Source organism: Vulpes vulpes, chromosome 3 (genome assembly GCF_048418805.1).
Source record: "Vulpes vulpes isolate BD-2025 chromosome 3, VulVul3, whole genome shotgun sequence".
NCBI lineage: Eukaryota > Metazoa > Chordata > Mammalia > Carnivora > Canidae > Vulpes > Vulpes vulpes.
The window spans coordinates 56,079,863-56,094,287 of record NC_132782.1 but is presented as its reverse complement, the minus strand read 5'-3'; the positions used below and the strand labels follow the sequence as shown (position 1 = coordinate 56,094,287).

Below are 14,425 nucleotides of genomic sequence, written 5' to 3'. Positions count from 1 at the left end.
GAGTATAATCCCAGGGAATAGTATCAATTAGAGGTTGGGCTGAGGAGAAAATAGAGAACACTACAGGTAGAAGAGGTCTTGTAAGTTGGGAGGAGTAGCGGAAAAGAGATATACTGGAAACCAAGGGAAAAGAAAGTTTCAAGAAGTAGGGAATGGTCAATAGTGTTAAATAATTATAGAGGACAAGGGCATGCTAACTGAAAATAGGCCAGTGGATTTGGCTGTCACCTCCAGCAGAGGTAGTAGTTAGTAGCAAGCAGTGGTGCAGAGAATGGAGGTAACGAGTTGAGGTTGCTCTCTGGTGAGCGTCACTGGGAATGGTAAGCCAGAACACAGTCTGACTGAAAGAGGAGAGTGATCAGAGCATTTTTCTTTAATGTGTGTTGCTCAGAATCAACCTGTTCAAAGCTAAACTCCTCATTCTGCTTTATCTGCTATTTTTATATTCTTTGCTTTCCTATCTCGGGAATATCACCTTTTGTCTAGTTGTTCAAGCTGGAAACCTTGGAATTCTCTTTGATTTCTCCCTTACCTCCCCACCTCCCAGCCCCCGTCATCTAGATGGTAACCAGGGACTTTGGGTTTTCTCAGTAACGTCTCTTTCATTATTCCTTCTCTTGACTAATTCTGCTGTATTCTTAGGCTCCACTCTCCTCTTTTTCCTTGATATTGCCATACCTTCTTACTGGTTTATAATAGTTTCCTTGCCTCAGTTTCCCCCAGCACCCTCATCCATCTTCCTACTGCCCCATTTATTGTTGTAAAACGTGGTTCCCATCATGTATGCCTACTTTCTAAACATCTTAGTTGCCTTCCTACCACCTACTGTATATAGTACCCTAATTCATTAAATGAGTGAATACTGATTGTATGCTGGGCATTGTACTGGGCACTAGGGAGTATAGTATAGACAAGGAGGACATGGGCCCTGCTGTCACTTGGCTTAATGGAACATAAGGCTTTTTACAATTTGGGTCCTAGCTTATCTTTCTAAGATCACCTCTAACTCCTGCCCTTATATTCCAGGACTACTTCCTTTTTTATGAACAAAATCCATTTTATGAAATCACTGTGTTGCAGATGCTTTCAAACCTAGAATGCCTTTCTTCTGTTTGTCACATTTCCTATGGCATACTATTTGTAGTAAGGTGGTATTTGTTTTCTTCTAATTAGCCACTGACTGTTAGTTAACTAGGTAAGCATCTATAGAGGTTCAAATTTCAAGTTTTTTGCTGCTAAGAATAATTTGAATAACTGCTCCTGCTTTTTCCTGCTGCAAGGAAGAAATTTTTGGAGTGAATTCTTTGTAGAGACAGAGATCTATCTAGAGTTGAAAATTAATTTTCTCTTCTATGCCTCTCTGGTCAATAACAATGCATGGAAAAGAGATAAAAAGCAGAAATAAGCATGTGAGTGTTTTAGAGAAACTCATTAATGCCTGTCTGGCAGGTATTATAATGGTATTTGGAATTGTGAATTTATTGATCCATTCTTCTAATTTAGACTGATGATGAAGATGAGTCTTTTGTTCTTGAGGATCCTACATTGTTAAACATTGATACTATTGATTCTCACTCCTATGATACTTCCTCTGTGGCAAGTTCAGATAGTGGTGACAGGACCAACCTAAAAAGGTAAGCATTTTTTGTTGTTGTTGTTGTTGTTGTTGTTTTTAAGCATTTGAATTGCACTTGTATATACTGAACACTTAAAATGTAAATATTTCTTTACAGTGTAGTATGGTCTGCTAAAGCCCTGCATAGGAAATAGAAGGCCCACTTGGGTGGAAATAATATGCTTGTTAGACCCTAAAGGTTTTGGCACTGTTGAGGGGAGAGGATAAAAAGGTGGATGCCATGACCACTGTCCTCTGCACCACCAGTAGAAGCCATAATAGCAGCCAAGGGACCCCCCCACAAGCAGTGGAGTTCTCGGAGGGAGCACGAATCAAACTTAGTACAGTATCTGTGGTGGAAACAACGGAGTTTGGTTTACCTCGCCACCCTTGTGCTCCCTGTACTCCCCATCCCCTTCTTCCCACTCTCTAAGGTCAGCTCCAGCATTCCTTCATTCCCTTGGAATGGGTTCAGAGGAGAATCACAAAATGATTAAAGATTTGGGAAAAGGACTTCTAACCCTAAATAACTTCATTTTGGCTGCTTTTCACCTTCCAAATTCTTGGAGAGCACATGAAAAGGAAAGAGAAGTGGAGGAAGCATAATGTAAATACTTTATTGAATTCATGTGTAGCTTTAATGTTGATAAAGTCATGTGTATTTTTCCTTTCTTAAATTTTGCTTGTGTTAGTGCTGTCTTCTTTAGGTTGTCAACTCTTGTGGGATAGGGACCATTGCTGGATATGTTAACCTGTTCATCACTATCTCCTACAAATACATAAATGTGTTTTTTCCAGCTTTATTGAGATATAACTGATATATAACATTGGGTAAATGTGTACAGTGTGATTCTTTGATAAAAAGGTAGATGCCATGACCACTGTCCTCTGCACTGTGTGTTGTGAAATCATTACCACAATAGGGTTAGTTAGCACCTTCATCACCTCACAAAACTACCATTTCTGCTTTGGTTAGAACATTTAAGATTTATTCTCATAGTAACTTTCGAGCATATAACATGTTATTTTCAGCTATAGACATTGTGCTATATACAGTAGATCCCCAGAGTTTATTCGTCTTATAACTAGAAGTTTGTACCCTGTGACCAACATCTCCACATTTCCCTCACTCTTCAGCCCCTGGCAATTACTATTCTATTCTGCCTCTATGAGTTAGAAGCTTTTTAAAATTCCACATGTTAGTGAGATCATAGAGTATTTGTCTTTTTCTGCGTGACTGACTTCATGTAGGATAATGCCCTCAGGGTCCATTCATGTTGTCACAGATGGCAGGACTTCCTTCTTTATCATGGCTGAATAACATGTGTGTGTGTGGGGGAGAGACCTCTTATCTTTGCTCATTTGTCTGAAGGTAGACTTAGATTATTTCTGTATCTTGGCTATTGTGAATAATACTGTAATATACATGGCAGTGCTGATATTTCTTTGAGATAGTGATTTTGTTTTCTTTTGATAATACCCAGAAGTGGGATTATTGGATGATTTGATAGTTCTATTTTTAATTTTTTGGGGGGAACTTCGTACTGTTTTCCATACTGGCTGCCCCAGTTTATATTCCCACCTACCAGTGCACAAGGATTCCCTTTTCTCCAAATCCTCATCAACATTTGTGATCTCTTGGCTTTTTGTTTTTGTTTTGTTTTAAAGATTTTATTTATTTATTCATGAGAGACACAGAGAGGCAGAGACACAGGTAGAGAGAGAAGCAGGCTCCATGCAGGGAGCCCGATGCGGCACTCAATCCCGGTACTCCAGGATTACGCCCTGGGCCAAAGGCAGGGGCCCAACTGCTGAGCCACCCAGGCGTCCCTCTTGTCTTTTTTCTTTTTTTTTTTTTTTAAAGATTTTATTTATTTATTCATGAGAGACACACAGAGAGAGAGGCAGAGACATAGGAAGAGGGAGAAGCAGGCTCCATGCAGAAGCCCGACATGGGACTTGATCCCAGGACTCCAGGATCACACCCTGGGATGAAGGCAGGCGCTAAACCGCTGAGCCACCCAGGGATGCCCCTTCTTGTCTTTTTGATAATAGCCTTTCCAGTAGGCAAAATCTTATGGTAGTTTTGATTTGCATTTCCCTGATAATTAGTGATGCTAGACAGTTTTCCACATATTTGTTGGCCATGTGTATGTCGTCTTTGGAAAAATGTTCAGATTCTCTGCCTATTTTTTACTCAGATTGTTTGGGTTTTTTGTTGTTGAGTTACAAGAGTTCCTTATACAGTAGTCTCCCATTTCCACAGGGGATACATTCCAAGACCTTGAGTCTTGGAAGATATTACTGTAGATATTAGTAAATCCCATATAAACTTTTTTCCTGTACATACCTACAATAAAGTTTAATTTATAAATTAGACACAGTAAGAGATTAACAATAATAAAACAGAACAATTATAAGAATGTATTGTAATAAAAAGTTATGTGAACGTGGTCTCTCTTGAAATATTTTATTGTACTATACTCACCCTCTTGTAATGAGTTGAGATGATAAAAAGCCTATGTGATGTGATGAAGTGAGGTGAATGACATAGACATGATATTGGGTTAGGCTACACCATGGACTTTCTGACAATACTTCAGAAGGAGGATCATTTGTTTCTGGACTGTTGACCACAAGTAACTGAAACCATGGAAAGTGAAACTGCAGATAAGGGAGGATTACTGTTTTTTTTTTTTTTTTGGGATATTAACCCCTTATCAGATAAACCGTTTACAAATATTTTCTACTATCCCATAGGTTGTCTTTTCATTTTGTTGATTTTCTTTTGCTGTGCAAAAGTTTTTTAGTTTGATATAGTCTTACTTATACTTGATTTTGTTGATTGTGCTTTGGGTTACATAGACAAAAAATCCATTGCCACAACCAATGTCAAGGAACTTTTTCCCTATGTTTTCTTCTAGGAGTTTTATGGGTTAGGTCTTATAGTTAAGTCTTTAATCCATTTAATCCATATAATTTTTGTGAGTGGTATAAGGGTACAGTTTCTTCATGTAATTATGCAGTTTTCCCAACACCATTTATTGGATACTGTGTTTTTTCTCCATTGAGTGTTTTTGGTTTCATTGTCAAATTTTAGTTGACTGTATACAACTGTTTATTTCTGGGCTCTCAATTATGTTCCCTTGGTCTCTCTGTTTTTATGCCAGTATCATACTGTTTTGATTACACCTTTGTAATAGAGTTTGAAATCAGGAATTGTGATGCCTCTAGCTTTATTCTTCTTTCTTGAAGATTGCTTTGGCTAAGTGGAGTCAGTTGTGTTTCTAAACACTAACAATGAAATATCTGAAGAAGGAATAATTCAATTTATGGTAGCACCAAAAATGATAAAGTACCTAGGAATAAGTTTAACCCAGGAAGTGAAAGAGCTGTGCATGAAAATTATAAGACATTGATGAAAGAAATTGAGGACACAAATAAATGGAAAAATATCCCATGTTCATGGATTAATATTATTAAAATGTCCATGTTTGGGATCCCTGGGTGGCACAGCAGTTTAGCACCTGCCTTTGGCCCAGGGCGCGATCCTGGAGACCCAGGATCGAATCCCATGTCGGGCTTCCGGTGCATGGAGCCTGCTTCTCCCTCTGCCTATGTCTCTGCCTCTCTCTCTCTCTCTCTCTGTGTGACTATCATAAATAAATAAAAATTAAAAAATTTTAAATGTCCATGTTCCCCAAAACCATCTGTAGATTCAATGCAGACTCCATCAAAATCCCAATGGAACTTCTCACAAAAATAGAAAATCTAAAATTTATATGGAACTATGTTAACTTAAATGATTTTGAGCATCTCATCTCTACCTGCTTCAAAGTTATGATGACTTTCAATGAATAAGTCATGGGAATAAGAGGCACAGCATTAGGAATACAATCAGTGATACTGTAATAGTGATATAACAGGATAGCTGGTAGCTACACTTGTAGTGAACATAACAATGTGTAAACTGTACACCTGAAACTAATGTTTGTCAACTGTACTCAAAACATATATGATATCTTTTTTTTTTTTTTTTTTTTTTTGCCTTACTTAATGTCAGAACTCTTGCATAGCATCTGTCTGGACCCTGCTTACCATTTTGACCTAATCTCTTAGCACCCCACTCCCATTCTCCTGGTCCATGCTTTTTGTGTACTTGGATCTCCCCTTTCCCCCACCCCGTGCACATTTATATCTTCAGATTTCTTTTCTTTTCTTTTTTTTTTTTTTTTTAAAGATTTATTTATTTTTATTTATGATAGACACAGAGAGAGAGAGAGAGAGGCAGAGACACAGGAGGAGGGAGAAGCAGGCTCCATGCGGGGAGCCCGACGTGGGACTCGATCCAGGGACTCCAGGACCATGCCCTGGGCCAAAGGCAGGCGCCAAACCGCTGAGCCACCCAGGGATCCCAGATTTCTTTTCTTTTAAATATATTTTTTAAGATTTTATTTATTTATGAGAGACACAGAGAGAGAGGCAGAGACACAGGCAGAGGGAGAAGCAGGCTCCCTGTGGGGAACCAGATGCAGGACTTGATCCCAGGACTCTGGGACTATGACCTGAGCCAAAGGCAGACCAAGGCTCATACACTCTGCCACCCAGGCATCCCTACATCGTCATATTTCTGTTTGTGCTTTTTTTGTTGCCTGCCAGACTCCTAGTTATCCATCAAGGCCAGATCAGACCTCTTCTTTCTATAGCTGTCCTTTATCCCCCTTATGAATAGGATTAAACTCCTCTTTATTTCTAGTGCTTTATTCTTTGTTCTTTTCTAACATTTAGCTTCTAAGAGTAAGTTACTTTTTAGTCCCTCTAGCTAGGCTGTGAGGTCCTTGAAACTAGGAACCTTGACTTTCTTATTTTTGTCTCCCCAGAGCCCATACTTTAGTCACATAGAGGAGGTGCTCAGTGTTTGGTAAAAAATCAAAAATCATTTTGTGTATGATGATGAGTTGGGTAAGTGAAAGGAGCTGTTAGGCACAGCAGAGTAAGAATAATGGGTGGGGAATTTGAGGTGCTTGGTGGAAGAATGAGAGAGAGAGGTTAAAGATGTGAGGGCAAGAAAGATAGGCAAGGGTAAAAGGTAGGTAGAGGTAATGTAGACATGTAGGGCAGGATAGGCAACCTTTGGTTATTGGAACCTCTTGCTGCAAGAGGTGGTCAAGGAACAGTTTGAATCATTGAAAAAGGAATGGTGGCTTTATACACTTTCTTGCTTTTGCTTCTCTGAGGCTCAAGGTGGGTTTAGGATGGCATCGTAATGTAGGACTGTTAGACTCTTTGTACCTGTTTGCAAACAGAGCTAACAAATTACATTCAGTGTTGTTTTCTGCATTTCTTATTTTTATGTGTTCTTTGGTCTTTTAAAGCTTTGAAACTCTGTTTTTTCAAAAAAAAAAATTTCTTATGTTCTTAAACATCCCCCCCCCCCCCCTTTTTAGGAAGAAGAAATTACCTGATTCTTTTTCACTCCATGGGTCAGTTATGCGACATTCACTTTTGAAGGGAATTTCTGCCCAGATAGTGTCTGCAGCTGTAAGTATTTTGTTCTCTTCCCCAGCTTTGTAACCTGCAATGGCATAATGAAGTAGGAATGAGCATAAAACAAAGCACAGCACTTCTCTTGGCCCCGAGGCTTAAAAAAAATAGAATCTGGCTTTCATGGGTTTTGTGTGATTGTTTTTGACTCATAAGACATGGCTACACATCTTGACGTAGAAATTAGTGCAGCCATGAAATAAAGGTCTGCTCAGAGTCTCTGGTGTGCCTAAATGAAATATGGCAGCAAGCCTAAAAGGAACACTATCTGCCTTTTCTTTAAATTCCTTTTCAGTTTAGTTGCCATCTTGTGTATTTGGTTGAGTTAGAGTGCTTGTTTTTTTAGTCTTTTCATATGGAGAAATGATTGATCAGAATCTTTTTACAACTGAGTGATTTTCTTGTAATTCACAAAACTCTTTTCATGTCCCTTATTTTATTTACTTTTACAACTTTGAAAGTAAGGAAAGCCATATCCTGTTTTACAAATGAGAAGAGAGGCTCAGAGAGGTAATATATTAACTTGTCTTACATCATTGGGTTAGGAGATAGCAGAACAATTACTCAAAATTGGGGTTTCTGGCTCCAGCTGTAGTGCTGCTTTGTTGTGAAATGGTGGTGGTATTGGTGAGTATGGCCAGTGTATAATGGCTGGAACAGAGTATCTCTGGTCTTGAAAATTTTTTGGAGCACTGGGTTGATGCAAAAATATTTAATAAATCACTAAGACAATAGATGCTGATTCTGGTATGGGTTATCAAATTTTCCTTTGACCTCAAAGCCTATAATATTATGTGGTCTTTTTCAATTTTAGTTTTCTGAATTCATTGTGTTAATCTTATATATAGTAATAGTGATGATCATGATGACAATGATGACATTTTCATATCCCAGGGACTTTGACTTTTTTAATGTTTTCATGGAGTTTAATTGGTATTTTGTAAACTCAGTTTGGACAAAGTTTTGATTTTTCAGAAGGGTCAGAGATTTATATAGGAGTGGTATCATGACATCATTATTGCATTGCAATTGTCAGATTTCTCAGAGAAAGCTCTTGTTGTAGAAACCATACCAAACCAAACCAACAAAAAAAGCAAAAAGAAAGAAAGTGTTCTCTGTGGGCAATTGGTATACCCTGACCCAGCTCATATATCATGGAGTCAATTTAAATAGATAGTCAAGCCATGGAGGGAACCTGGGCAATTGTCCTTCCTCTTTTAGGTGGAGAGTAACTCAGATTTGCTAGAATGGGAACCACCTGTTGAGGATTATATTTCCATGACGTTTTCTGAATTTAATCCTTATGTAGGTGATGAAATTCATTCCTTTCAAGATCAAGATGAACCAGAACAGTCATTTGACCCACCTGTGCAGTTTTAAAAATATTTTGAATAATGGAGACTGAACTAAAACTCAGACACTGAACATTGATTAGATAAATCTGTTATTTAAAAAGGTTTCTTCTCCCTCTTGAAGAGGAGGGAAAAATTCTAATAAATCCCAGAGTGTTTGCATTCTATTCTTATTTCATTGCTATGGCTGAGCTCCTTTGGTCTGTTAAAATGAAAACTGCTTTTCCTGTGACAGTGCTCATACTCTGCCTTCCTAATTTTGGATTACCAGCTCAATTTAAATTGTATGCTTTTCTATGATGGTTGGTTTATTAACGTGCAAAGCTAGTTATATTTTGGGGTATCTCCTGAATAATTGTTCAGTAATGCCTTCAGCCATGTGGATAGTGATGTTCCTAGAGTGGCATGGGGCCTTGTTCATCATGGCTTTGTAGTCCATGCATGGAGAACACTTAGGAGAGATGAAACTTTTGGGGTTGTGAACTTCATTCACAACTCAATGACAAATGAAAGTACTGTGACAGATGACTATATTTTAAATTACTTAAAGTTAATTTTAAAAAGTATTTATTACTTTTATGATCATCTAAGATAGTAGAGACGCTTTAGCAGTTTTTTTCTAAAATGTGTCCAATGTGTAAGAATCTCCTGACATGCTGATTAAAGTGCAGATTCCTGGGCACCACCCCAGACATACTGAATTGGCATCAGTATGGTATCAGTAGGGTAGCATGGGGATCTGTATTTTATTTATTTATTTATTTAGTTTTAAAGATTTATTTATTTACTCATGAGGGATAGACACATAGAGGGAGAAGCAGACTCCATGCAGGGCGCCTGATGCAGGACTTGATCCCGGATCCCAGGATCACGCCCTGAGCCAAAGGCAGATGTCTAACCGCTGAGCCATCCGGGCATCCCAGGGATCTGCATTTTAATAGGTATCTTAGATTATTTTAACGTAGCCTGGCTTTTGAGAATCACTGCTCTATGATGTTGCAACACCAGTACTAAGATTCTGTAATCTCTAAAGTGCTTTCCACATCTGTTTGTTTTTGTTTTTGTTTTTCTTTTATTTATTTTTATTTTTATTTTTATTTTTGCTTGTTTGTTTTCTTAGTTTTAAAGTAAGCTGACTTCTGATTTCATTATTCAGGTTCCATTTGAACTATACTTTATGTTCTTCATTGCTCTCTCATTCTTTTTCTCTATCTGGACACAAACCAATCATTCATCAGATGTTTATTTGCATGCATCTTAATTGTCAAGCATGTTGCATACTTTACACACACATATCCAAACAAGGTTGGGGATATCCTACTATCTAGAACATTGAACATAGCAGCTTTGTGATTGTTCTTCCTTATATTCCCATGCTCTGGAATAAGTTTTTTAATTAGTTCCCAGGAAGCTCTATAAAGTTGTATAAAACAGATTCTTTCTTCCTAGAGATTCTAACAATTAATTCACCACATTGACAGGGACAGACAGAAATGTAGAAATGATATCAAAGAGGCTGGCCTAGGAACTGAAGCTCTGAGTTTGAGACATAGTTTGACTACTACTTGAATAATCTTGAGCAAGTCAGTTAAGCTCTTTAAAACTTATTTTCTTAATCTGGAAAATCAGAATAATACATGTTTTATCTGTCTCTTGCAGTTTGAGAATCCAATAGTGTAATATATGTATATGAAAGCTTATTGCTGCTACACTGCTAATTGTTGTAAGCCCTTATTATTTAAAGCTATAGAAACATCAAATAGGTACCTTTACAATTATATGATACTTTACATTTAATTTGATCCTTAAAACAATTCATTGAGAGTTGCTGTTTCCTTTAATAGATGAGGAGACTAATACCCAGAGAGTTAGGTGACTCTCCCGAGGTCATACAGTTACTCTGTGGACTTAATTTTTTATTTTCTTATGCTTGAGGACCGACTGAATACACCCTGCTTGGGTTTTATTGAGGGATTATTGTATAATCTGCTTGATAGGAAGCTTAGAGGAAAAATATCTTTACCATGTTTCCCTTTTTAAAAATCTTTATGTACTGCTATCGTAACAGAGTTTATTCACATTATTGAAAGTGGGACTTCTTCCCTCTTTTCCTTTGTGTTTTCATTTATAATTAGTACCTTTCCTAAAGCATTTGTTACAGTTAGTAAAATAAAATGACCCACTCTCATGCTCTTTATATTTTGTTGTTATGTGCAACTTTTGTGGTTTCTCTTAGTTGGGGGCAAAAATGAAGGTTCCACCTCTTGTCTGAATTGATTTGGATCAAAGTATATGTAAAGAGAGGGGCTTATATCATTTTCTCTTTAAAAATGAGAATATAATTTCAAATGCTTTCTTAATTTCACTTAGGACAAAGTGGATGCTGGCTTGCCTACAGCAATTGTAAGTATACTTTAATCCTTTAAAGGTAAGCTTTCTCTTTGATTGGATTTTCTTAGATATATTCTTCTAATGTTCAAAGTTATTGCATAAATTATTATGATAATAAATTCATAAGTCATTTACTGCCAGTAATCAGGTTTAAAATTTTTCCATATTGAATGTTCTCTTTCTTTCTGGTGTGTTGTTATTCTTCAGGCTTTTGTTGGAGAAGTATATAATGGAATAATGATTAGCCTTTTCCAGGTTTATTTATATGTGCCCAAGTAAATTTGCTCCTTCTGTGATTTGGCCTCCCTTTGGTTATAAGAGAGTGGAAAACAGCATTTGGTGAAATCACTTTGTGGTAAATAGTACATTTAATAGTTCTGAACTCCCTTGCCAAGCCTGCCAAATAGTAAATCTGTGGCGCGATTATAGAGAACTGGGGGATATTTGAAAGCACACTAGTGCCCTCTTTTCTTGAATACTTCCAGCTGCCTTCTGTAGCTTTCTTATTAGTTAGTCAATTGGTGAGGAAGTGGGCTGAATTTTGAATATTTCTGGTGCCTTTTGGCTCCTGTGAATAAACTGAAGCCTTTCTCACCCCTTACCCACACCTCATAGCTGGCTCTTGGTTGGGTAGCATAAGTGCGTCTTACTTTGTCTGGATCCCTGAAAAAAAATTTTTTTAAAAATTGCTTTAGAGGAAGCTAAGTGGTGTGTTTTTGCCTATAATGTTGAACATATGATATTTTGATATTGTTACCCTTGGAGTAAATTTAGAGGGATTCCCAGAAATAAAATGTCCTGAGTTTCATTTCCCGTCTTACCTCCTAGTTGAAATTCTCCTTATTTATAATAGTTGGTATGTCATCTGGTGCCTAGAGGAGAGAAGACTAACAAATTCAACTCGGATTGTTTCAAGATTCTTGACATACTATCTCAAAATGTAATCTTCCCTTTTGTTCTCAGGCAGTGTCCAGTCTGATAGCTGTGGGTACATCTCATGGATTGGCTTTAATATTTGGTAAATTTTAAGTACTTTCCTTACTGTAGATATTAAGTATCCTTTTGACCTTTATATCTTTTAATAGTTGAATTGTAAACTTAATTTTCTTGTGGAAAAAAAAAAAACAGAAAAATCTAGTTCTATTGTTAAAATTACTTGACCCAAGCTTATTTTGTAGCTCATTACAAGTTTATTTTCTTCTTTATGAATGTATAAGTTATATCTTTTGAACTTTGACTCTACAGACCTAGACAGAAAGAATATAAAGTTGAAAGGGACCTTGGGTTGTTCTCTTGTCTGCCTCAGTTTGTGGTAGTGGTGATTTTTGATTCTAAATCCTATCCTAGCAAGTATTCTAAACTATTTTCAGGGAAAGAGATTCACAGGCTTTCTCAGTAATTTTTCTTAGCTCAAACTGCAGTAACTTCTTTATCATTTACACTGTAAATCTCTAATCTGAAAAATTTCTCGCTTATAATCACATTCTTTTGTTAGTTGAGAAGAGAACTTAACGTTTATTTATATAGTAGACATAGTCTTCAGTGTTTTCTTTTTTCCCTGCATGAGACTAAATAACCCTAGTTTTATTACTCTTTGCTTTGCTTTTGAATTCAGTACTATCAGCAGAACATCTTCTGGGTTTTTAAAATTTTATTTAAAAACTATGAAAATAAAAACATAATATTTTTCTATTTTTAAAAAAGATTTTATTTATTCATGAGAGACACGCAGAGAGAGAGGCAGAGACACAGGCAGAGGGAGAAGCAGGCTCCATGCAGGGAGCCTGTCGTGGGACTTGATCCTGGGTCTCCAGGATCAGGCCCTGGGCTGAAGGCAGCACTAAATCGCTGAGCCACCTGGGCTGCCCTTTTCTATCATTTTTAATGTTCTCTTCTGCACCTTCAGTCTTCTGCATCTCTCTTAAATGGGATTCCCAGTAACACTTGTATTTTAGTAAGGAATCGACAGGATATTGTATAAGGATTACCTGGGAATACTTTAATAACAGTACTACAATTTGATCTGTATTAGCCTTGCATCATTATTTATCATATGAGTGGTTGTTTTCCCCTGTGTTTGAATGGTTTGAATTCCTATTTATAAATATCCTAAAAATCCTAATTATCATGTGATTTTAACACCTATTCTTTTCAGAGGTGATTGATTTAAGTAATAGAGTTTTGTTGTTTGAAGGTGGAATGAATGAACACAAAAATAATTCTCTTCAGAGAACTTTAGAATTGATTCTTTGGATAATAATTTTTTCCTTATTTCCTAATATGTGTTCATAGTAGGAAGTTTAGATGAACAATGGGTTGAAGATACAAAATAAACTCTACCACTCAGGAATAATCCTTAATCCCTAACATTTCTGTATGGCCCTCTAATCTTTTTTTGTACATGTGTGTGTGCACACACCCATGGAATCATGGGTGGAATCATGTTAATTTGTAATCTGCTTTTTCATCATAATCAACATCTTTGCATGCAGTTATATATTCATCTATAACATCCTTTTTCATGGCTACATAATATTCCTTTAAATGAATTCATCATAATTTACTTAACCATTTCCTATACTAAGACATTTAGGTTGTTTCTAAACAAACAGTATAGCAATGAACATCTTTTGTAACTGCATTTTTGTGCACATGATTACTTCCATAGAACAAATTCTTTTTTTTTTTTTTAATTTTTTTTTTTAAATTTTTATTTATTTATGATAGTCACAGAGAGACAGAGAGAGAGGCAGAGACATAGGCAGAGGGAGAAGCAGGCTCCATGCACCGGGAGCCTGACGTGGGATTCGATCCCGGGTCTCCAGGATCGCGCCCTGGGCCAAAGGCAAGCGCCAAACCACTGCGCCACCCAGGGATCCCCCATAGAACAAATTCTTAAAGGTGGAATTGCTTAAAGTCCAGGTATGAACATTTTATTTACATGTTTTTCCAGGTTTCATAATCTAATTAATTTAGGAATATTTTAAACACTTATTGACATAACTTAATTGCTTTTAGAAAGTTTTACCAGCCTGCTCTCCTATCAGGTGTAAGAATAATTCTTTTTTTTTTTTTTTTTTTAAGATTTTATTTATTTGAGAGAGCAAGCGTGAGCAGGGGAAGAGGCAGAGGGAGAGGGAGAGGGAAAAGCAGACTCTCTGCCGATCAGGGAGCCTGATACAGGGCTTGATCCCAGGCCTCTGGGATCGTCACCTGAGCCGAAGGCAGACGCTTAACCGACTGAGCACCCAGGTGCCCCAAGAATGCTTATTTTCCTATGCAGGCATAATTGGTATTAGAGTGAAAGGATTTAGGGAAAGGATCCTAAAAGGACTTATAGTTTAGTCTTCTTATTTTATATATGAAGTGGCTGAGAACCAGAGAGATTAAGAGAGACAGAGCCAAGTTCAGAATCAAGAAACACTGAATCCTAGATCAGTGCATTTTCACCATTCTCAATAATTCTCTCCTGAGAGAAAAGGAGGTAGATTCCAAGATGGATGAAGAATAGAAGAACTAAGAT

General features: G+C 37.1%; 1 protein-coding gene across 5 annotated transcripts in view; it reads left to right on the top strand.

Annotated features, from left to right (window-relative positions):
- VPS8 (VPS8 subunit of CORVET complex) overlaps window positions 1–14,425 on the top strand; it is a 248,815-nt gene that overhangs the window by 17,167 nt on the left and 217,223 nt on the right. For all 5 annotated transcript variants that reach the window (XM_026007303.2, XM_072752535.1, XM_072752534.1 and 2 more), the window contains exons 4-7: window positions 1,504–1,634; window positions 7,063–7,156; window positions 10,882–10,914; window positions 11,866–11,920. In XM_026007303.2, the coding sequence (XP_025863088.2) occupies window positions 1,504–1,634; window positions 7,063–7,156; window positions 10,882–10,914; window positions 11,866–11,920 (313 nt within the window). The remainder of the gene's footprint in view (window positions 1–1,503; window positions 1,635–7,062; window positions 7,157–10,881; window positions 10,915–11,865; window positions 11,921–14,425) is intronic.